Below are 23,859 nucleotides of genomic sequence, written 5' to 3' on the forward strand. Positions count from 1 at the left end.
TTGCTATTTCAATTAAATGTGATTTTTTCCCCCCACATTACAGTAAAGACAATGACATGTTCTTCATTGAGAACATGGGAAAATATATTTCATTTTCTTGAATTTTCCATTTTCAATCTTAATGGTCCCAATCAGACGTAATTTTATGTAGAATTTAATTTATTTCTTTATTTTGGGTTTGTGGTAAAATATGAGCCATGCTTGACAGGCTTTGTGAGATTCATCCGAACCTTCTTGATGTTGACAGCAGCAGCAGCAAGATTACAGCTGACAGCTGTTGTCGGACGAATCCGGAGCGTTTTCATCACTCGTCTCCAGTGTCGGCATTGGTTCTCCTCAAACCCGAGACCAAACGAACAACAGCAAACGAACATGTCTGTCTAGAGCCCCGACACCGATATTTACCCGTCCAGTAATGTGGGCTTTAGGATGATATGGGTTCGGCGGAGGATGTGACAGCTGTCCGCGGGTATCATGAGGATATTAACGGCGTCCGGGCTGTTTCTGGCCTTCTGTTCCATCGGGCTCTTGATTATGGCCATCAGCACTGATTACTGGTATGAGACAGATGCGCGGAAACACAGGGACCGATGCAAGAAATACGCCAGTAAGAGGAACGACCCGGGATACATCTACATCTCAAATTTAAACCTCCCTCTCCGGATGCGACCGAAAGGAGCCGATGTGATACAGCCGAAACCCGCAGCTCTTCTGCGGGAATCCCTCAAGCCCGAGCCCGTCATGGAGTCGCGCTGCAGCCGCCACTACAACTCAACCACAACCGGATTATGGAGGAGATGCCATCGAGAAGGCTTCGACCTGGAGAATGAAGATCTGATATTTAAAGGTGAGGGTGAATATCAGGACACGTGTAACCAGAAACAAGAGTTCAAGTTGATTCTATTAAGCTGTCATGTGTTTATTTTGTTTATTGAAGCGGGGTTGGAGAGCGCTATCCAAGGTGCTGATCTGTTACATCAACACTAACAGACATGAACATTTTCAACTAAAGAAACAGGTGCAGTCTGAAAGGCCAATGGGTTACAGATAGTGGGTCTTGGCTGAGGATAAATAGGGAAATTTTTTTTTCTGTTTGTGGTTTAAAAGTCCCTAAGGCTCTATTAATAGCTTGAAAGAAAAAGAAAAAAAAACTTATTGAATATCAGGTTGATATTTCATGAAATTCATGACTAATAATTATGAGAACTCATCATAAACAACGTTTCAAGTATTTAAGTTTCATACGTCCTCAGTGAAAAATGTTTCAGTACTTGCATTACCCACATTGACTTGACTACACTTGTTATGTTTGTTTCCTGAAGCATGATAATATAGTATAATAAAAATAAAAATAAAAAAAATTATTAACAATTTTTATTGATTCCACTGACAGATCAAACAAACATAAAATGGAACATGGAATCAAACTATAAGAACCTAAACACTTCCCTATGAACATTCTATGTAAAATCTTGAATTGCATAAGGCGAACCCTTGCATCTCTAGATGTAGACTTGATGTTTTTTAGAATCCTAGCCCACACTCCCTCCTCCAATACCAAGTTTAAATCTTTCTCCAATAATCTCTTGAGAAGTTAAAGCTCCGTCCCCCAGAGTCTGAATTAACAGGGAGTAATACACTGATGCCTCATAACCTTTTCCAAAAGCAGTAATCACCACTCCCAGAGTATCTGCCACTTTAGAGGGGTGTATGCTACTCCCAAAAATAGTACAGAGCAGGTGGCGCAGCTGTAAATACCTAAAGAACTGGGAATCCTAAAATGTTGAACCAAATTTTCAAAAGATCTCAACACTCCATTCTCATATAGGTCACCGAGCTACAATCCACTCTGACCAGCAGAAAGGGGGCTTATTAATACATAATTTTGGGTTCAGCCATATGCTCGAGGCAACATTTAAATAAATGTCCGAATTAAACACTCTGGACACTTTTGTCCATATCGCATGCAAATGCGAGATAACGGGGTGTTACTTAACTTCTCCAGTTAGTTTAAAAGAAAGGCTTTGCAACGGCAAAATAGGGGCAAGATCTTCCTGTTCAATACAAAACCAGGGAGGGGCTCTCTCAGGTGGAAGTGACTAATGAGCCATATGTCTGAGACCAAATGAATAATAATAAAACAAAATCTTGGGTAGGCCTAGCCCACCTTTGTCAATCGGCCTATGTAACATGTTGAAATGTAATCTGGGACATTTACCATTCCAAATGAAGGACTTCGCTATGATATCAAATTGCTTGAAATAAGAGAGGGGGACATCTACATGAAGAGATTGTTGCAAGTAGCTGAATTTTGGAATACAATTCATTTTAATAACATTAACCTTCCCAATCATCGATAAATGTAATGAAGCCCACCTGCTCACATCACTTGAAAACCATTTTATTAAGGGGTCAAAATTAACTCTAACTAAATCACACAAATATGCTGGGAATAAAATACCCAAATACTTAATGCCCTGAATAGGCCACTGGAAGGCGCACAGCTGAAAAGCAGTTACTGGGCAGTATGCTGTCAGAGCCAAAGCTTCGGATTTAGACCAAATGACTCTGTATCCTGAGAACTTATAAAAGGAATTAATAATTCTGTGGAGGCAAGGCATATATCTTGTGGGGTCTGTATAATCTGAAATTAATCCATTTGTTTGTACCGGCGCTACCAGGTGTCTATAAAGAAACTTAATCAACCCAATAAAAGTGTTCCTGAACCCGTATATTTCCAAAATCTTAAAAAGACAATCACATTCTACCATATCAAATGCCTTTTCGGCGTCAAGTGAGATTGCAGCGACCAGAGTCTGAAAATTCGCCACTGACCACATGATATTGATGAGGTGCCTGATGTTATCAGTAGAGCTTCAGCACCAAATAAACCCCACCTGATCTATACGTATAAGAGATGTCATAACTTTAATGCAAAAGCCGATGACTCCAGATAATCGATCTGTTTCTCGACGTCCCCGATTCTTGTAACTAACTCAGCTAATTTCGCCTCCATCGCCGTAATAGATTGACGTATTACAGCAAAATCCTCCAGGTCCGCTACAACCTTCGCCAGCATTACAGACATGCTGGACAGTTGCCGTTGAATTTCTCTAGCCGCACCTTCCAAACTGAGTCCCTGGTCTGCAGCTCTGTCAGAGGTATCAGCTTGAGCACGTAAGTGTCTTTTAATGTCTCCAGATCCTGAGGATTTTGAATTCTCTGACAAGCTGACTTCTTAGAACAGTTTTGTAGCAGGGTGTATCGAATCTCACCGGTTTAGACACAAAAAGTATTAAAAACTATCAAAGTGCGCAGAGCTCACTATTCACACGTCCGACCCCCGCATGGCACCACGCGAATCGATAATATAGTATTCTTAAACATACACTGCCTGGCCAAAGAAAAAAGTTGCTGTGTGGATTTAAATAAGCAGATACTTAAGAGCCTATGCTTGGGTCATTACTGCAGTGATTAATATGTTTCAGCTGGCAACATTTCTTTTAATCCTAACTGATGCAGTGTGTAGCTTCTCATAGCTTAAACAACCATGTCGGAAGACGTATCCTGTGGTCGTGGAAAAGATGTTACTGTGTTTCAGAAGGGGCAAATTATTGGCCTGCATCACTAAGGAGATTGCTGAAATCATTGGAATTGGGTTTAGAACTGTCCAACACATTATTAAAACCTCGAAGGATAGTGGTGAACCGTCAGCTTCGCAGAAGAAATGTGGTCGGAAAAAAATATTGAATGATCGTGATTGGAGATCACCAAAAATCTTGGTGAAGTCACATCGTAAAAAATCAACAATAGAACTCACGGCTATGTTTAAGAGTGAAAGTAAAAGCATTTCCACACGTACAATGCGACGAGAATTTACAGGATTGGGACTAAACAGCTGCGTGGCCACAAGAAAGCCACTTGTTAGTGAGGCTAATCTGAAAAAAATGACTTCAGTTTGCTAGGGAGCATAAAGATTGGACTGTGGAGCAATGGAAAAAGGTCATGTGGTCTGATGAGTCCAGATTTACCCTATTCCAAAGCAATGGGTGCATCAGGGTAAGAAGGGAAGCGCATGAAGCGATGCACCAATCATGCATAGTGCCCACTGTACAAGCCTCTGGAGGCACTGTTATGATCTGGAGTTGATTCAGTTGGTCAGGTCTAGGCTCAGCAATAAAATGAAGTCAGCTGACTACCTGAATGTACTGAATGACCAGGTTATCTCATCAATGGATTTTTTCATCCCTGACAGCCTGGACATATTCCAAGACAACAATGCCAAGATTCGTCGGGCTCAATTTGTGAAAGAGTGGTTCAGGGAGCATGAGGAATCATTTTCACACATGAATTGGCCACCACAGTGTCCTGACCTTAAACCCATTGAAAGTCTTTGGAATGTGCTGGAGAAGACTTTACGGAGTAGTTCGACTTTCTCGTTGTCAATACAAGATCTTGGTCAAAAATTAATGCAACTCTGGATGGAAATAAATGTTGTGATGTTGCATAAGGTTGTTGAAACAATGCCACGATGAATGCGCACCGTAATCAAAACTAATGGCAGTCCAACGAAATATTAGAGTATGCGATTCGTTTTTGGCCAGGCTGTGTATTAAGATGCTGTTAAAAGTAAACACACAGTCATTGTTCTTTGGAGGACATATATAGTGAATAAAACTGTTAAGACCCCCTGTAACATTTCCCAGGTATAAAACCTGAATGAATGCAATTAAATATCTAATTGGTGTACACACACTGTTGTAGCCTATAATGTATTTTTGTACAATGTGTTATTGCTGAGATCAAATTGATGCCAGACAGAATCATTACTATCCTTGACAACAATCACTTTTCTTAAAATTACATGCCTGCTTTGTTACAACAGAGAATAAAACTCCAATCATTTTCAATCAAAATTATGTGCTTTAGTACACGTTTTGCTGGTGAAAAGCAAGTGAAATGGTGTCGTAGTCAGACAAGGTTTTAAAGGTGAATGTTAAATAGAGGGTGGGAGGGGGTGGAGTAATAACTTCTGCAGATATCAAATTATAATACTCATTTACTCGTACTTCAGAAAGCTGTTTAATGCGTGAACGCTGCTGAAGACACGAAAGCTGCATGCACTATGTAAATGCGACAGATTGTGCTGCAATAGTGGTGTTTCCCTTTACCTCAGACTTCGGGGTTCCCCTGACGCACTTGAGCATATTGGCACATGCACACTCTTCAGAAACCTATAAGAACAGCACTTATGCATTAACATGGACACATATGCTGTGCTCTCCAACAGAAGCCGTGTTAACGCGCTTTCTCTTAACAGCTTTTAATTCCTTAAACGGCTGTTTTCTTAAGTGCATGTAAATGTTGTCAAAGCCTTGACAGAATGAAAAATATACTTTATATGGAAAAAAGATATAGAAGCCTCAGCAAAATCAAATGATGTCCACAAGGCAAGCTAACCAGGTTGTAGTTTTCGGAAAGCACCAAATCGCTAAACTGTGTTGTAACGATGGAACGTGCGACCATAGTTGGCTAATAATACTTTTGGGAAATGCATCCCAGTGCGGTTCCATTCACACAGCATGGGTTTGCCGAAAACATGGTTGTGAGTCCTGAAAATATACAGGTGTCAGTTCCCCACATGTCCGCACATGTTGTGTTCGATATCTTACAAATCTATCTATCTGTCTGTCTCTCTGTCTGAATATCTGCCTATCTTTCTATCTACCTGACAGTTTATTTGACTATCTACATCAGTCAGATAAAGACAGACAGTTGACTACCTGACTAGCTAGCTGGCTGTTTGTCTTACTGTATTGTCTGTAAAATGATCAAACCTCAAATGTAAAATTTTATTTAGTCAAAGCTTTGTCAAGCCAACATCAAATTTAATCATCTACACTACTTACACTATTGTCCCTAAACCCTTCCCATAACCCATCCCCCATAGTAGCAAATGTAAATCTCACAAGTTTCGCAAAACAAAACGCATGTACACAATGAGTAAATTGTATTAAATGTTACATTTTTATTGTAAGTACATAGTAGTTAAATACATCTAATATAATGTGGGATCCTATAAGTTGTTTTGGATAAAAGCGTCTTTAAATGACTACATACTTCCTTATACGTGCTTTGCTGTTTCTGTCCCACTATAACTTACACATGCCCTTATCTATGTTGAAGTGAAATTATCATGTTGTCTCTGTGTATTTCTTCAGGTTTGCTTCAGCGCTGTACGCCAGTGAAGTATTACTACTCCTCGGCCAGTATCCCACGAAATCTGCCTTTGAACATCACCAAGACTATACGACAAGACGAGTGGCACTCTCTTCGTAAGTCATTTCTATAAGAACAGTCTGAACGACCAGATCAAAGTTTTTCATATTTTATTGCAAGAGAAGTGGACTAGTGTGTTTGGCTTAGTGGTTGGGCTGGTTACTGCAGTGTTGTAGGTTCCAATCTCACAAGCGTTGATCTATGAACTATCACCATTACAGTATGTGCTTACCCTCAGGCTTCTGCCAAAATGATCACATGGAAATTGGCATGCTGCCTATGAATGTTTATGTACCCTGAAATCGACCAATCATGCCAATTTACTGACAAGCACCAGCTCCCATCAAACATCTTTGCATCAACTGAAATGTGTTTAGCTTTCCCTGTGGCTCTACAGATATTGTGTTGTGTGAGCAATCTCTTAGACACAGGTTCTGATCCCATGGAAACCAGGAAGTAATCAAGTTCACATAAACAATGTTGAGTGCCATTCGGAGGTTGCATTTTTGCTTTAAAATTACATTTGTACTTCATTGACAGTTAGGTTTAGGGATGGGGCTAGCAATAGGGTATCGCTAGTATGGTTACATCATTTACAACTAAACGCAACTCGCTTTTGGCGCCCCTCTATGGACATTCCTCAACTACTCTTCCACTTCCAGCCACTGGGGGCAGTGGTTTGAATTTCAGTAAGCAAAGACCGATTTCAGCAGCTAAATTTTCGACCTCACGTTGCCGAATTTACAGTGTGATCAATCTGTTTTTGCAGGAGGACTGAACCTGTAGTAAGTTACTATGAGTCACTATAGATAGAAGCATCAACTAAAAGACAAATTAATACATTTGCATGCCACACAAAATCTGCATCAGCAAGTACTCTGCAGAAAGTTTTGCATATTTCTGCAGGACTGGAATTCCTGTTAATCTATATACTGTAGTTCTGTTAAGATTTGTCTCAAAAAATCTAACTGTCTTTTGTCACTCTGTAGCACAGTTAGCCAGATTTCAACTCTAAAAAAAAAATAATTACCAACATTTTTTGTGATGTTTTTGTAATAAATATTGACAGTATTTATATTGTGTCAACAACCGATAACAATCTGAATAAAAATGGTTCAGCAGCCTACTGTTGCAATGGTTACCACTTTAGGCGAACGTAACTTTTGTCATAGTCAGGTGATAAGACGTGCCTTGACTGACTTGTGTTTGAAAACCATGTTTATTAAATATTATAGAGATAGATGCTATTCACACCAAGTGTAAAAAATAACAACATCAAGCATCTTGTGCAAATAGCATTAGAATCATTTTGCACTCTAGTGCAAATAGTGGCAGATACTATTACAACCCTGTTTAAATACTAACATACAGTATAGGGGCATCACTTCAGTGTGTTTATTAAGAGTCCCACAGACACCCTACACAAACCCCTATTCCTGCACCTAACCCTAACCTTCCTTTACAAAATTATTCATGATTTGACTACAGTAACCATAGTATCACCATGGTATTTTGTAGTAAAATCATAGTAACCACAAAATTAAACATGGTTGCAATATTAACACCATATGACTGTAATAACACCATGGTTAACTGCATCAAAACTATGGTTTCCACCAAAAAACATGGTTACTACAATATTACTATAATAAAACCATGCTAATTTTATCTGGATCAAATCCTTTTTTCAACTCCACCAAATCACTGCAAGGAATCACTTTTATTTATTATTATAAGTAGTATTATATGAAATATTAAGTGTGACAAAAGGCAGAATTCGAACCCGGATTGTCAGCACGACAGTGCAAATTCACACCATCGTTACACCCTGGGCCAATATAGCAGCACATAATGGCTCAGTTTGTCCTGAACCTGTGTGTTTCCACCAGACTATCGGAGCATACCTGCCAACACTCTCGATTTTACCGGGATTCTCCTGTTTTTCCATCCCTCTTCCCGCTGTACTCCCGATTTACAATTTCTCCCGATAAAATCATGACTTTCCGCATCCACACTTTGCTAATGAGAATGTATTAGACCTCCAGGTAGGGTCGCCACCCGTCCCATAAAATACGGGATCATCCTGTATTTAAATATGAAATGATGCGTCCCGTATCGAATCAATACGGGATGTGATTTGTCCCGTAAACTGGTCAGATGGCGTCACAGCGAAATTGTTCCAGATCGTTAATTTAACATTGAAATAAGTTGAACACTTTTCAAAGGGCTTGTCTGAAAAGTCCACATATTGTGCAGAAACGTGCTAATACTGAGGGTGTGGTAAGGGACCGTCTGAAATGTCCACACATTGTGCTAAAACTGTGGATTTTTTTTTTATTGAAAAACAGTTTTTTTCAATAAAAAAACGTACAATAAGATGTACAAAATGACACAGATCCAACCATGTGTGAATATAATCACTATACAACAGAGAATAAAACTCCATTTTCAATCGAAATTATGTGCTTCAGTACGTTTTGCTGGTGAAAAGCAAGTGAAATGGTGTCGTAGTCAGACAAGGTTTTAAAGGTGAATGTTAAATAGAGGGTGGGAGGGGGTGGAGTAATAACTTCTGCAGATATCAAATTATAATACTCATTTACTCATTTACTCGTTCAGTTATAAAGACAAGAAGTACAGGTGAAGGAAAAAATAAATATAAGAAAAATTTAAAATACATGCAAACCAAAACAGATGTATACATAAATAAGATAAATAAATCAAAGAAATAAAAATAATTATATTTTCAGGAAAGTTCTCAGCATATACGAAAGGATATACACCTTTTATTAATAATAAAACTAAAACTTGCTAAAACTGTGAAGGACGTGGTAAGGGACCATCTGAATACATTTCTTGTATATTCATCTTCAGTGTGGTATTACTGACCAGTACTGCCACTCCCTATTTGCATATTAGCCTCTCGTGGTGCCATTTTACCCTAGGGGGGGCACTAGAAACTCCTCGCACATACGAACCACATACCGCATCTCTGAATTTAATGATGCAGTGCAGTTTCCTTTTTTAAATGGTTTTGTGACAGATGTAAAGTCGAGTGATTAACTGACATAATCTTTGACAAATTGATTATACAGCAACTCAAAATTTAATAGGGGTTTGTTTATGCAAATGTGGACAGGTTCAAGTTCACCATTTTTTAGCTCCTTTCAGACATGATGTGGTTACATGTGCCTGTGCAGTTGCTCTGCTGAAATTAGTAAAAATGTCTTGTTATCCTATATACAGTATGCCTATCAGTGGTGGGCCATGCATTAAAAGTCTAGGCCTTCAGTATGATTCATGCCATTAAGAAAACACAGTTTCACAATGAATAAGACACCCTATGCCTTTGAGCATCAGGCACTATGTCATAGCTAACTAATAATACCAATTGACATTTTAAAAACACGTCCACGCATGAAAGCCAGATCTTGAAACGACACTTAATGCTCAAGCACGCCTAATTTTAACTGTTTTGTGAAATGAACGTCTCCCGAACAGACATTCCAAAATCATAATTTTTCATATGAATCTACCAAGGAGGTCTATAATACGTGGAAAAATCTATCTAATAATATTTGAGATTTAAATGTTGCTTGCAATAAATTTCATTTTGCCAGGGTACACGGTTATGCTGCGTTCCATTCAAGTTGGATGTGGGATATTCCTACTTGATATCTCCGACCATAAATGCATTCCATTCCCTGATATTCTGAAGATGACATTTAAGAAACAAAACTGCAATGCTCCCATTAGCTTAGCAGGGGTTTGACTCTCATTAGAGATGTCTCCTAGCAACCCAACTGATAAACAATGCTGCAGCGCTAGCATTTGTGCTTTAGGTGTACTATTATCAAAAGATATTATAATGTTTTATACACTTGTTTCTGCAGGCATTTGTTAAACAAGCTTTAATATCATGTAATGTGGAAATGAACTCATTTATCGATATTACTTAATAAAGTGAATGTTTATCACTTACTTTGTATATTTCCCTGAGTGTTGAACATGTTTGTGTGACATCATGCCCCTGCATCTCGGCACAATCAGAGTTGAGAATTTCTGCACGAGCTTACAAGTTGTAATTCTGACTTAAAAATGCATTCCATTGCACTTTTACTAGTAGTAAGTTATTGTAACGTAGCTGCTGGCACTGGCAATGACGAAGACAAATTGAGTGAAGAACCCAAGTGCAATTTATTTAACAAAAGTGATATCCAAAAAACCCTAACTACAAATGTGAAACATAAACATAAACATGAACTAGACTTGACCTGACGTAAACTTGTCATAAACTTGACTTGACATGGCATGACAACGTTACCAAACACACAATACTAGACAAAGGACAATGGAAAACATGAGGGTTTAAATACATGGACATGGGAGAACAAACCAATGAACAAACAGAACTCTAAACAAGATAATTAAACAATAAACCAATGAAAACAAGACACATGAACATGGAGGGAAAACATGAAATCACATGACAAGGGAACCACATGACATGAAACAGGAACTAGAATTTTCAAAATAAAAGACATGAAATACAAGAATCAACAAAATACACATCACATATCCCCCCCACTAAGGGGCAGCTCCCGACACCCAAACACATGAACAAAACACATAAAACATGACATAATATTCAAAGTTCAATAGGAAGCTGGGGGGTGGTCTTGATGCATGGCTTGGCAGGGTGTGGAGCATGGGATCAGGGCGGAGCCCGTGGGGGGTGGAGCCATGAGAGGCTCAAGGGGCGAAGACATGGAGAACTGGTTACCATGGTGAGTAGCCAAAGACTTGAAGGGCCAGGGTGGAGCCGGAGGCAGGGAGGACCAAGGCGGCGCCGGAGGCTTGGAGGAGCCAGGCGGAGCTGGGGGATCGGAAGACTCAGGCGGAGCCGGTGGGACTGAGGACCAAGGTGGAACAGAGTCAGGTGTGGCTGTGATGTGGCATGGAGCAGGCTCAGTTGTGGCTGTGACATGGCATGGAGCAGGCTGAGGCATTGCTATGACGTGGCATGGAGCAGGCTCAGGCGTGGCTGTGACGTGGCATGGAGCAGGCTGAGGCGTTGCTGTGGCATGGCATGGAGCAGGCTGAGGCCTTGCTGTGACATGGCATGGAGCAGGCTGAGGCGTTGCTGTGACATGGCATGGAGCAGGCTGAAGCGTTGCTGTGACATGGCATGGAGCAGGCTGAGGCCTTGCTGTGACATGGCATGGAGCAGGCTGAGGCGTTGCTGTGACATGGCATGGAGCAGGCTGAGGCGTTGCTGTGACATGGCATGGAGCAGGCTGATGCGTTGCTGTGACATGGCATGAAGCAGGCTGAGGCGTTGCTGTGACAAAAGATGGCGCTAACTCAGTGACCATAACGAGGAACTCTGGCTCGGCGGCCATGACATGAAACTCTGGCTCGGTGGCCATGTCGTGGAACTCTGGCTCGGCGGCCATGTCGTGGAACTCTGGCTCGGCGGCCATGTCGTGGAACTCTGGCTCATCAGCCATGTCGTGGAACTCTGGCTTGGCGGCCATGTCGTGGAACTCTGGCTCGGTGGCCATGTCGTGGAACTCTGGCTCGGCATCCACTTCCCCCACAGTGAATGTAGAACCAGTGATCTGCAAGGCAAGGTCGATATACTGAGCGAGGCTAAGGGAACTGCGACTGCCAGGCATCGAAGTGGAGATTTGTTCACTCAGTCCAAAATGGAAAATGTCTTTGAGGGCAACCTCATTAAAGTCTACCCGGTACGCCAGAGCACAAAAATCCTCCACATGGTCCTCCAGGGGACGATTCCCCTGACATAGGTGGAGGAGCTGAATTGCTGGGTTCATTTGGTCGGTCTAGTATTTCTGTAACATAGCTGCTGGCACTGGCAATGATGAAGACGAACTGAGTGAAGAACCCAAGTGCAATTTATTTAACAAAAGTGAGATCCAAAAAACCCTAACTACAAACGTGAAACATAAACATGAACTAGACTTGACCTGACGTAAACTTGACTTGACATAAACTTGACTTGACATGGCATGGCATGGCATGGCATGACAACATTACCAAACACACAATACTAGACAAAGGACAATGGAAAACATGAGGGTTTAAATACATGGACATGGGAGAACAAACCAATGAACAAACAGAACTCTAAACAAGATAATTAAAATCCGACTTTCTGAGTTGAATGAAACGCGGCACTACTTTTCAAAACTTGATCCAACACTGAATGCTTCAGCAGCCTAATTTGCATGTAGAAAATTCCTGATGTTGCTATAACAATGCAAAAAGCACTTACAAATTTACTTGAAGTGAAAATCATTCCTCCTTTCCTGTTTAATAAATTAAGCAATCACACAGTCATGCAGAACATCTCGTGTTTTTTAATCCATAAGGATCTTTTTCTCAGTGGCAATAGTGGCAGTGATGACGATCTCGTGCTCTTCGCTTTCAAATTACATACATCACTTAAAGCATGATTGCGTCACTCAAGGCCAGCTAGAAGGCATCGACCAGGACATTTCCTAAAGATCACACCCACCAAGAACAAATAAATCAATCTGATTGGCTGATGAATCTGACAATCTGACTTTAGATGCCTATTCTCTTGCACTGTTGAGGGGGTGGAGCTCAGATTCACACGCTGCTTCGGCTAAGGAGCATGGCTTTGAGCATGTGATTTGTGAAACAGTTATCATGCTTTGCTTGTAAGCATCAAGGATGTATATACATCCTTGTATATCCATGTATATACATGATGTATATACATTATGATGGCGCCGCGGATGGCCGCCTCGGTATGGAGTGCTCCTATTGTTTTGTTGTTTTTGTTTGCTTGTCCTGTGTTTAGCAATCTTTTTCCAGTCATTTTACCAGAGACGAACTGCTGAACATTCGACAGCATATACCAGACAATCTTATTCCAGTTTTTGAATATTCAGACATTTTGCTGGACATTTTAGTTGGAGGCGCAGCTGTGTTGTTCAAGAGATGCAGGTGAGGGAGACGAGCAGGCACGCTAGTCAGGCTCTGTTGGCGCGGTTTTCGAACAGCGCTGCCGAGTATTCATCTAGCAAATCTCCACTCTCTTCCTAATAAAACGGAGGAACTACATCTCCTCACACGCACAAACAAGGACTTTTCAACCTCTGCTGCCTTGTGCTTCATAGAAACCTGGCTGAGTGAAGCCATTCTGGATTGCGCGTTACATCTGCCGGGCTTCCAGCTGTTCGCATTGCGGAGTTAACGGGTAAAACGAGAGGCGGTGGAACATGCTTTTACATCAATGAAAGTTTGTGTACAGATGTAACAACGTTAAAGAAGATGTGCTGTCCTAATTTGGAAGCGCTCTTTATTAACTGTAAGCCTTTCTACTCACCACGGCAGTTTTCTTAGTTTATTCTGGTGTGTTTACATCGCGCCAAATGCGTGTTTGAATGCCGAGCTGCAACAGCTGGCTGATCAGATCACAGTCACAGAACAACAATACCCGGACTCAGTTATTATTATTCTCTGAGATTTTAACAAAGCAAACTTCACACGTGAACTGCCCAAATACAGACAGCACACTTCATGCCCAACCAGAGACAGAAATATATTGGATCACTGCTACACAACAATAAAGGATGCATATCACTCTGTCCCTAGAGCAACTTTTGGACTCTCTGATCACTGTCTGGTTCATCTTCTTCCAAACTACAAACAGAAACTAAAATCTGCTAAGCCTGTAGTAAGGTCTGTGAAGAGATGGACCAATGAAGCAGAGCTGGAACTACAAGCTTGATTTGACTGCACTGATTGGAGTGTTTTTGAGGCTGCAAACACCAATCTGGACTAGCTCACAGATACTGTTACATCATATATCAGTTTCTGTGAGGATATGTGCATCCCTACTAGGACTTATTTAACGTTTAACAACAACAAACCATGGTTTACAGCAGAACTCTGGCAGCTTCGTCAGGCCAAAGAGGATGCTTACAGAGGTGGGGATAAAATCTTGTACAATCAGGCCAAGAACACAATGAATATAGAAATCAGAGTGGCTAAAAGAAGATACTCTGAGAAGCTGAAAAACAAGTTTTCAGCTAACGACCCTGCATCAGTGTGGAGTGGCATGAAACAACTTACGAATTACAGGACTCCTACCCCCAACCCTGTGGTGGACCAACAACTGGCTGATGACCTGAATGTGTTCTACTGTAGATTTGAAAGGCCCAATCTCACACCCCACACCCACTCTGACCTTCATTTCACTTCACTTCACACAAAACACCTCCTGCAGCCCCCTCCAACCCCCTCCTGCTACTCAATCTACACTTAAGATCTGTGAAGATGATGTGTGCCATGGCTTTTGAAAACAAAAGATAAGGAAAGCACAAGGCCCAGACGGCATTTTACCTGCATGTAAAATCCTGTGCTAACCAGCTGGCCCCCATCTTCACACTGATTTTCAATAGATCACTGGAGCAGTGTGAAGTTCCCTGCTGCTTCAAATGCTCAATCATCATTCCTGTCCCACAGAAACCAAAAATCACTGGACTTAATGACTACAGACCTGTCGCCCTGACGTCTGTGGTCATGAAGTCATTCGAGAGACTGGTGTTGGCCCACCTGAAGAACATCACTGGACCCTTTCTAGATCCCCTTCAATTTGCTTATCAAGCAAACAGGTCCGTGGATGATGCAGTCAACATGGGATTGCATCATCTCCTGCAACATCTGGACAGACCAGGGACATATGCAAGGATCCTTTTTGTGAACTTCAGTTCAGCTTTCAACACCATCCTTCCCAGCTATTCACTAGACTAAATTACACCAACTCTTCCACGTCTATCTGTCAGTGGATTACCAGCTTTCTGACAGACAGGCAGCAGCTTGTGAGACGGGAAATTCACTTCCAGCACCTGTACAATCAGCACTGGTGCCCCCCAGGGATGTGTGCTCTCCCCACTACTCTTCTCCCTCTACACCAATGACTGCATCGCCAAGGACCCCTCTGTCAAGCTCCTGAAGTTTGCAGAAGATACCATTGTCATCGGCCTCATCCGAGATGACGATGAGTCTACATACAGAAGGGAGGTTAAACAGCTGGCTGTCTGGTGCAGTCGGAACACCCCAACACTGTCCCCCCTCACCATTCTAAACAGCACTGTGGCAGCAGTGGAGTCATTCAGGTTCCTGGGCACTACCATCTCACAGGACCTGAAGTGAGAGACCCACATTGACTCCATTGTGAAAAAGGCCCAGCAGAGGTTGTAATTCCTTCACCAGTTGAGGAAGTTCAACCTGCCACAGGCGCTGCTGATACAGTTTTACAGTCACTGAGTCTGTCCTCTGCACTTCAATATCTGTCTGGTTTGGTTCAGCTACAAAATCGGATATCAGAAGACTACAAAAGGACAGTTCGGACTGCTGAGAGCATTATTGGTTGCCCCTTGCACTCCCTTTAAGAACTATACACTTCCAGATTGAGGAAAAAGGCTGGAAAAATCACTCTGGACCCCACTCACCTTTTTGAACTGTTGCCTTCTGGCTGACGCTTCAGAGCTCTGAGCACCAGAACCATCAGGCACAGGTACAGCTTTTTCCCTCAGGCTATACTTCTCATGAACAGTTAAAACTGCCCCATTGAGCAATAATTAATGTGCAATATACAGCTTAGTCTTTTTATATTATCCAATACATCCATATAAATACATATAACCAATTTGTATTTAGATTTGCACTACGCATGTGTATGTATGTGTGTGTGTGTGTGTGTGTGTGTGTGTGTGTGTGTGTGTGTATATATATATATATATATATATATATATATATATATATATATATATATATATATATATATATATTCTATTGTGTATTCTATATATACTTTATTTTCTTTTCAATATTTATTTATTTTTTATTCAATTTTTAAATATTTTTTAAAAGTCTTGTTGCTGTTTTGTATTGTTGTGTACTGGAAGCTCCTGTCACCAAGACAAATACCTTGTATGTGTAAGAATACTTGGCAATAAAGCTCATTCTGATTCTGATTCTGATTCTGAACAAATTCTGACTGGATACAATTTTCGTTTTTCTCTGTTTGTTTGTAGTGGAAAGCGATTAAAAATACATTGGCAAAAAGAAGGCTTTGCTGGCCCTGAAAATTCACCACTGATGCTTATATACATATTAATCTACATAGACTATATATGACATGTTAAAGTCAGGTCTAGTGCCATTTTTACGCAGAGAAATGGACAAGGAACTGAAATGCAGATATTTAACATACATTCATCGGACATTTAGCACAAGATGTTCAATATCTAAATGGAAGTCAATTACAGACATTAAATATGAGGTTATTAAAACAACAACAATTTACTGAAAAAAATGTTAATTAAAATTCTACTTTATTTGGTATTATCTAAATTAACTTGTTTTAATGAAGTCACAAATATTAATTCAATTAATTCAAAACATCAATGAATAAACCTGGATACACTGTTACACCAGCAAAATTTTAAAGGGTAATGACATGCCTTTTTATTGTTTTAACATGTTCATTGAAGTTCACTTATATTATTAGTAAAGTTTTTGGTTACAACAAATGCTTTTGCAGTGAGGAAGTTTTGAGTTCTGAAACTTACAGTATGTTTTTATAGTACAATGACCCCTTATATGCCAAATGATAAAGGAAAATTTGATTCCTCATGTCATGACCCCTTTAAGGGTTAGATCAGGTAGAAAATGGTATTTGACAGATAACATGGATATGATTTAAAATGTCTATGAATATGTAAGAGAAAGTGTATAACCTGCATTTGTTACCTTAAGGAGCTATTGTTACCTGATCTAACCCTTATAATTAGTGTTGTTGGTGTAAACCAATGCATTTAGGTTGATTCGGTGATGTTAAACAATATTTTTTCACATGAATTGAACCAGTTAAATTAGATTTTATCACATAAAGCAAATTTTTTAAGTTATTTTTTATTTATTTTTTAATAGTCCTGCGGTATGACAAAAATATTCCTTGTGGTCTCTCAATCAACATGAGGTCATAAAACTACAGGAAATGTAATTATACAATTATAATAATAATAATAATTAAAAAAAGAAATGCAGTTTAAAATAGTCTTAGTTGAAGTATAGCATGTCACACTGCAGGATATTTCATGCCAATTTCACATATATGCTGCACTAATTATTGTACTGTGCGAGATGGTGTTAAATAATGTATACATTCGATTAGAGAGTAGACAGTTGTTGCACATCATATATATGAATTATACTCTATAATACACAACAGACAGGGCAGCACAATTTAAGCAAACATAAAATAGGATTTAAGGACTGTGTATTCAGTTACTGCATGTATTATACAATTTGTAAATAGGGTTAAGATTACATTGATGCGTTTTGCTTATAATAGTCAAAGCAGAATCCTTCATCTCTCTCCTACAGATCTGCAGCGGATGACGGCAGGTTTTATAGGTATGGCCGTTGCTATCATTTTGTTTGGCTGGATCATCGGTGTGTTGGGCTGCTGGAAAAACAATGAGCTCATGCAGTATGTGGCTGGACTGCTCTTCCTTATGGGAGGTGAGATCTGTTTACACAAGTCACAAACAACCACTAGATGGCAGTTTATCACTGGGAGATAGAAAAAGACTACGTTTAAACTATGCATACTACCCTACTCCTTCTAGGAATGTAGTATTTATGCTGTGCACAGTGACATTTGCCAAAATGCACTGTATACAACAGAGCACAATGCATGGAATACTGTATCCCACAATGCAATGCGACTTGACCATCCAATTCCAGTGTGACGCATGAGCCAGAAATCATATAAACCATTGTTTTTAACACAACTACAATCTTCTGACCCATTATATTTAGATAGTGTTTACTTAATAAAACAAATAAGGTTTATTATCATAAATCAGTTCATTATTTAAAACACCCAAAGCAATAAAACTGTGTTGATAAAGGGGTTCATAAATGACTAATAAGCCATTTACAAATACATTATAAATCATTTATATGCAGTTATAGCCACATGCAAGGGCATTTGTTAGCCAGTACTTGCCAAATAATGAGCATTTTCACTTACATGTCATAAATGCTTATAAATACACTAATTCATACTTATATTAATCAAAAACATAAAATGGCCAAATTCATGATTTATGTCACAATGCAGCAAAAATAGGCTATTATAGTGAGATTAAAAGGAGGGATTGTGTCATTTTGCTACCCTCCGCTTTGTGTATAAATTAATTACTGTAATGTCTTGACTCACTTGTGTTGTCACGTTGATGTCAAAAGAATGTTACCTAGTCCTCTGCAAAAACTTTTTCAGGTCTCCATGTTCATTCACAGCATATAGGCTATCAAATAATAAAGCCTGATGTACATTAAACCATAGTGAACTTCATGCACATACAGTTGAATTCAGAAGTTTACATACACTTAGGTTGAAGTCATTAAAACTCATTTTTTAACCACTCCACAGACTTAATATTAGCAAACTATAGTTTTGGCAAGTTGTATAAGACATCTACTTTGTGCATAACACAAGTCATTTTTTCAACAATTGTTTACAGACAGATTGTTTCACTTTTAATTGACTATATCACAATTCCAGTGGGTCAGAAGTTTACATACACTAAGTTAACTGTGCCTTTAAACAGCTTGGAAAATTCCAGAAAATGATGTCAAGCCTTTAGAAAATTAGCTTCTGATAGGAGGTGTACTGAATTGGAGGTGTACCTGTGGATGTATTTTAAGGCCTATCTTCAAACTCAGTGCCTCTTTGCTTGAAATCATGAGAAAATCAAAAGAAATCAGCCAAGATCTCAGAAAACAAATTGTGGACCTCCACAAGTCTGGTTCATCCTTGGGAGCAATTTCCAAATGCCTGAAGGTACCACGTTCATCTGTACAAACAATAGTACGCAAGTATAAACACCATTGGACCACACAGCCATCATACCGCTCAGGAAGGAGACGCATTCTGTCTCATAGAGATAAGCGTAGTTTGGTGCGAAAAGTGCAAATCAATCCCAGAACAACAGCAAAGGACCTTGTGAAGATTCAGGAGGAAACAGGTAGACAAGTATCTATATCCACAGTAAAATGAGTCCTATATCGACATAACCTGAAAGACTGCACAACAAGGATGAAGCCACTGCTCCAAAACCGCCATAAAAATGCCAGACTACAGTTTGCAAGTGCACATGGGGACAAAAGATCTTACTTTTTGGAGAAATGTCCTCCGGTCTGATGAAACAAAAATGTAACTGTTTGGCCATAATGACCATCGTTATGTTTGGAGGAAAAATGGTGAGGTTTGCAAACCGAAGAACACCATCCTGACCGTGAATCATGGGGGTGGCAACATCATGTTGTGGGGGTGCTTTGGTGCAGGAGGGACTGGTGCACATTCACAAAATAGATGGCATCATGAGGAAGGAAAATCATGTGGATATATTGAAGCAACATTTTAAGACATCAGCCAGGAAGTTAAAGCTCAGTCACAAATGGGTCTTCCAAATGGACAGTGACCCCAAGCATGGGGTGACCCCAAATGACTTAAGGACAACAAAGTCAAGGTATTGGAGTGGCCATCACAAAGCCCTGACCTCAGTCCGATAGAAAATTTGTGGGCAGAACTGAAAAAGCATGTGTGAGCAAGGAGGAATGGGCCAAAATTCCAGCAACTTATTGTGAGAAGCTTGTGGAAGGCTATCCAAAACGTTTGACCCAAGTTAAACAATTTGAAGGCAATGCTACCAAATACTAACAAAGTGTATGTACACTTCTGACCCACTGGGAATGTGATGAAAGAAATAAAAGCTGAAATAAATAATTATCTTTACTATTATTCTGACATTTCTCATTCTTAATATAAAGTAGTGATCCTAACTGACCTAAGACAGGGAATGTATTCTATGATTAAATGTCAGGAGTTGTGAAAAACTTCTGACTTCAACTGTAAGTTTTTATTGTTGTCAACACCTTAATAAATGCTTCCCAGGTGTCAAATTTAAGGTACATTTTTGTAGGTTACTAATATTAAAAAAGAATTAGTAGCATTATATTAGCATTATATTAATAATTATGTGAGGTAAATTGGCTCACAATTTGGCAGGTATTGCATGAAAGCACACTTTATATACACCGATGAGTCAAAACATTATAATCACCTACCTAATATGCTGTTGGTCCTCCACGTGTCACCAAAACAATGCCGACTCACACAGGCATGGACTGTACAAGACCCCTGAAGGTATCCTGTGGTATCTGGCACCAAGACATTAGCAGTAGATCCTTCAAGTCCTGTAAGGTGAAGCCGCCGTGGATCAGACTTGTTGGTCCAGCACATCCAACAGATGCTCAATTGGATTGAGATCTGGGGAATTTGGAGGCCAGGGCAACACCTTGAACTCTTCGTCATGTACCTAAAACCATTCCTGGACAATGTGTGCTGTGTGGGAGGGTGCATTATCCTGCTGAAAGAGGCCACTTCCATCAGGGAATACAATTGCCATGAAGGGCTGTACCTGGTCTGCAATTACGTTTAGGTAGGTGGCAAGTGTCAAATTGGTGGGCAAATGAATGGCCGGACCCAGGGTTTCCCAGCAGAACATTGCCCAGAGCATCACACTCCCTCCACCGACTCGCTTGTCGTCTTTCCATAGTGCATCCTGGTGCCATCACTTCCCCAGGTAAACGGTGATTACGTACACAGCCGTCCACGTGATGTAAAAGAAAACAGGACCCATCGGCTCAGGCAACCTTCTTCCACTGCTCCAAGGTCCAGTTCAGACGTTCGCGTGCCCATTGTAGGAGCTTTCGATGGTGGACAGGGGTCATCATGTTGTGACACATTCCTCCAGTAACCATTCAAATTTTCTGCGACTTGTTCCACAGTAGACCCGCTGTCAGTTCGGACCAGATGGGATAGCCTTCGTCACCCTCGTGCATCAATGAGCCTTGGGCTCCCAACACCCTGTTGCCGGTTTGTGGTTTGTCGGGGCTGACCGGGAGCACCCCACAAGCCTTGCAATTTCAGAGATGCTCTGACCCAGTCATCCGGCCATAACAATCTGGCACTTGTCAAAGATGCTCAGGCCTTTACTCCTGCTCATTTCTCCTGCTTTCAATACGTTGACTACGAGAACTAATTGTTTGCTTACAATCTAATCTACCCAGACCTTGACATGTGGCCTCATTAGGTGATGATCAACGTTATTCGCTTCACCAGTGGGTGGTCATAATGTTTTGGCTCATCAGTGTAAATACTGTTATGACTGCATATAAATTATTTATAATGCATTTGTAAATGACTGATAACAGGCCTGTGTATTGGTTTTATTTTAAATACATTTTCTACCTTCAACAAAGACTTGCCGGATTTACCATCTTCATTTGCACTTTGTTCTGTTAATGCACCTTGTTTGTTGGTGACCAGACTAATTTGAATGAACCCCTTTATAATCCCTTAATAAAGGGAACACTCCACATTATTTGCAGTAGCTTGCGATTTTGAATAATTTTTCTGCATAAATCTGAGCTATCTGAGAATCGCTTTTTTCCATGTTTGACAGCGGAAAAACAAATGTTCGAAAAGCCTGACGCAGTAGAGACATATCCCACAATGTGATTAGAATTTAAAGTGCTCAATAATCAACGTTATCTCAAATAATTCTGGTTAAATCAAATGATTGCAATCAGGCGATGTAATAATTTGAATCCCCTTTTGTGTTTTTAGTTTACAGCTTTATTGTAGGTCTATTATTTTATCCTTACCAAAGTTTACTTGCATTGTCTGAGGCATACATGTTTATATAAAAATAATTAAGGGTCTTCCATTTACTCGTATTAGCCATCTCATGCATTTTACCTCTTAAATGTTTTTTATTTCTATATGTATTTATTATTATTTGCTTGGTAATTGCATATTCAACTATTATGCATGGAAATATTTACAGATAACTACACTTATACATCATTGACACAAATTACACAAGTATACTGTGATTTCTTTGTGAGTTTTCACTGCAATTCAACGCAAAAAAACGCTGCAAATGGCATCACAATTTTTGAGAAAAGCTGCAGCAAATTCAGTAATTCTGGGACACAATAATCAAGAAAAAGTGCTGCGAAATCCTGGTGGGACTGGCTTATCACTATAAGCCCAATCACTGTAAGATTGTGCATGTAAATGCATAGTATTTTATTTAATATTTGATCTGATTTATACAAATAAAAAAAAGTCAAATAAATGTATGATCTTGATAATGATAACTGGATGCCACTCAATTAATTTAACATGCAACATAATGAGGTCATGTATAAAAGTGACTCATTATGCTGCATGACCTCATGCTGATGTTATATTTTACTGTAGGCAGTATACTGTATATACTATGCAATATACATACAGCCGTAAACAGTATGCTAATATTCTATTCTGAACATAGCCAAAGAAATAATAATTTTTAATAATAATTATTATTTTTTTAATAAATGGAATAAATTGAATAAAATGGAAGCAACTTAAAGGTGCTTTCAGTATGTTTTTTGCTAATTACTATCTTTTAAAAAGATAGCAATAGTAACATTTTATCTGTATTTTTAAAAATACAGATTTAAAATGTATAAAATAGTTTAAAATGAGATGACGACTCTTATCATTCTTAGAGAAAAATCTGCTTTATTCTTCATATAGTGTCAACATTCATGAGTGCCGCCATCTTGAGATCACATGACCAGCCGAATATTGCTCGCTTTATCTCAGTAATTCCCTACGAATAGCACATTTTTAAAATGCATCTACAGCTCAAGGGGTCAGTGCAGCATAAACACAAATTTAACAGAGTGGACCTAAATTAAATAAATTAATTCATGCATTATTGTCTCACTGAGCCCAACAAAGAACAAATTATTTAAATGTGTGCTGTCATTCATTACCTTAAGTTGTTTTGGTTGTGTTTTCACAGGTACCTGCTGTATCATATCTCTGTGCACATGTGTGGCTGGTATTAATTTTGAGCTGTCGCGGTACCCGCGCTATCTGTACGGCCTGCCAGAGGACATCAGTCACGGCTACGGCTGGTCCATGTTCAGCGCATGGGGTGGCCTGGGTCTGACGCTGCTGGCTGGGTTTCTGTGCACGCTAGCACCTTCTCTCCAAAGTCCTCAGATCACTACCACCACCACCATACACAAACCGCGACAAGAGAACGGCGTAGTGTGACACCATACCCTTACACACTCCTGCGAAAATGCATATTAGCAAAGACTAAATCATACCGATGTAGACAAGTGTCTTTACATGTCAGAAAAAATTACAAATAAATCTTTACAAATGCAACAGACATTGTGCAGATACACTTCAAGACCTTCCCTATGGCAAACTAGAATAAGATTTACAAGGACTGAACACTGTGAAAATAAATAATGAAGTGATCCAGACTACATCTGGTGTTGAAGAGAACCATGCACAGCAAGGAATCATTTTCTTAATTAGTATTTTCTGATTTGTTTCTAGTAAAAAATATCTGAACATCCTTAAAGGTATACTTC

The 23,859-nt window shown here is 39.7% G+C and overlaps 1 protein-coding gene across 1 annotated transcript; it reads left to right on the plus strand.

The window, feature by feature from the left end:
* The first annotated feature begins 383 nt into the window (after positions 1 to 383).
* Positions 384 to 23,603, plus strand: LOC127436311 (transmembrane protein 178B-like). Its single transcript, XM_051690391.1, has 4 exons — positions 384 to 847; positions 6,222 to 6,335; positions 17,728 to 17,865; positions 23,274 to 23,603. Exons 1-4 carry the CDS (start codon positions 475 to 477, stop codon positions 23,528 to 23,530), a joined length of 882 nt encoding a protein of 293 aa, XP_051546351.1. The 5' UTR covers positions 384 to 474; the 3' UTR covers positions 23,531 to 23,603.
* Positions 23,604 to 23,859: the final 256 nt, after the last annotated feature.

Source organism: Myxocyprinus asiaticus, chromosome 46, assembly GCF_019703515.2.
Source record: "Myxocyprinus asiaticus isolate MX2 ecotype Aquarium Trade chromosome 46, UBuf_Myxa_2, whole genome shotgun sequence".
In the NCBI taxonomy this organism is placed as follows: domain Eukaryota; kingdom Metazoa; phylum Chordata; class Actinopteri; order Cypriniformes; family Catostomidae; genus Myxocyprinus; species Myxocyprinus asiaticus.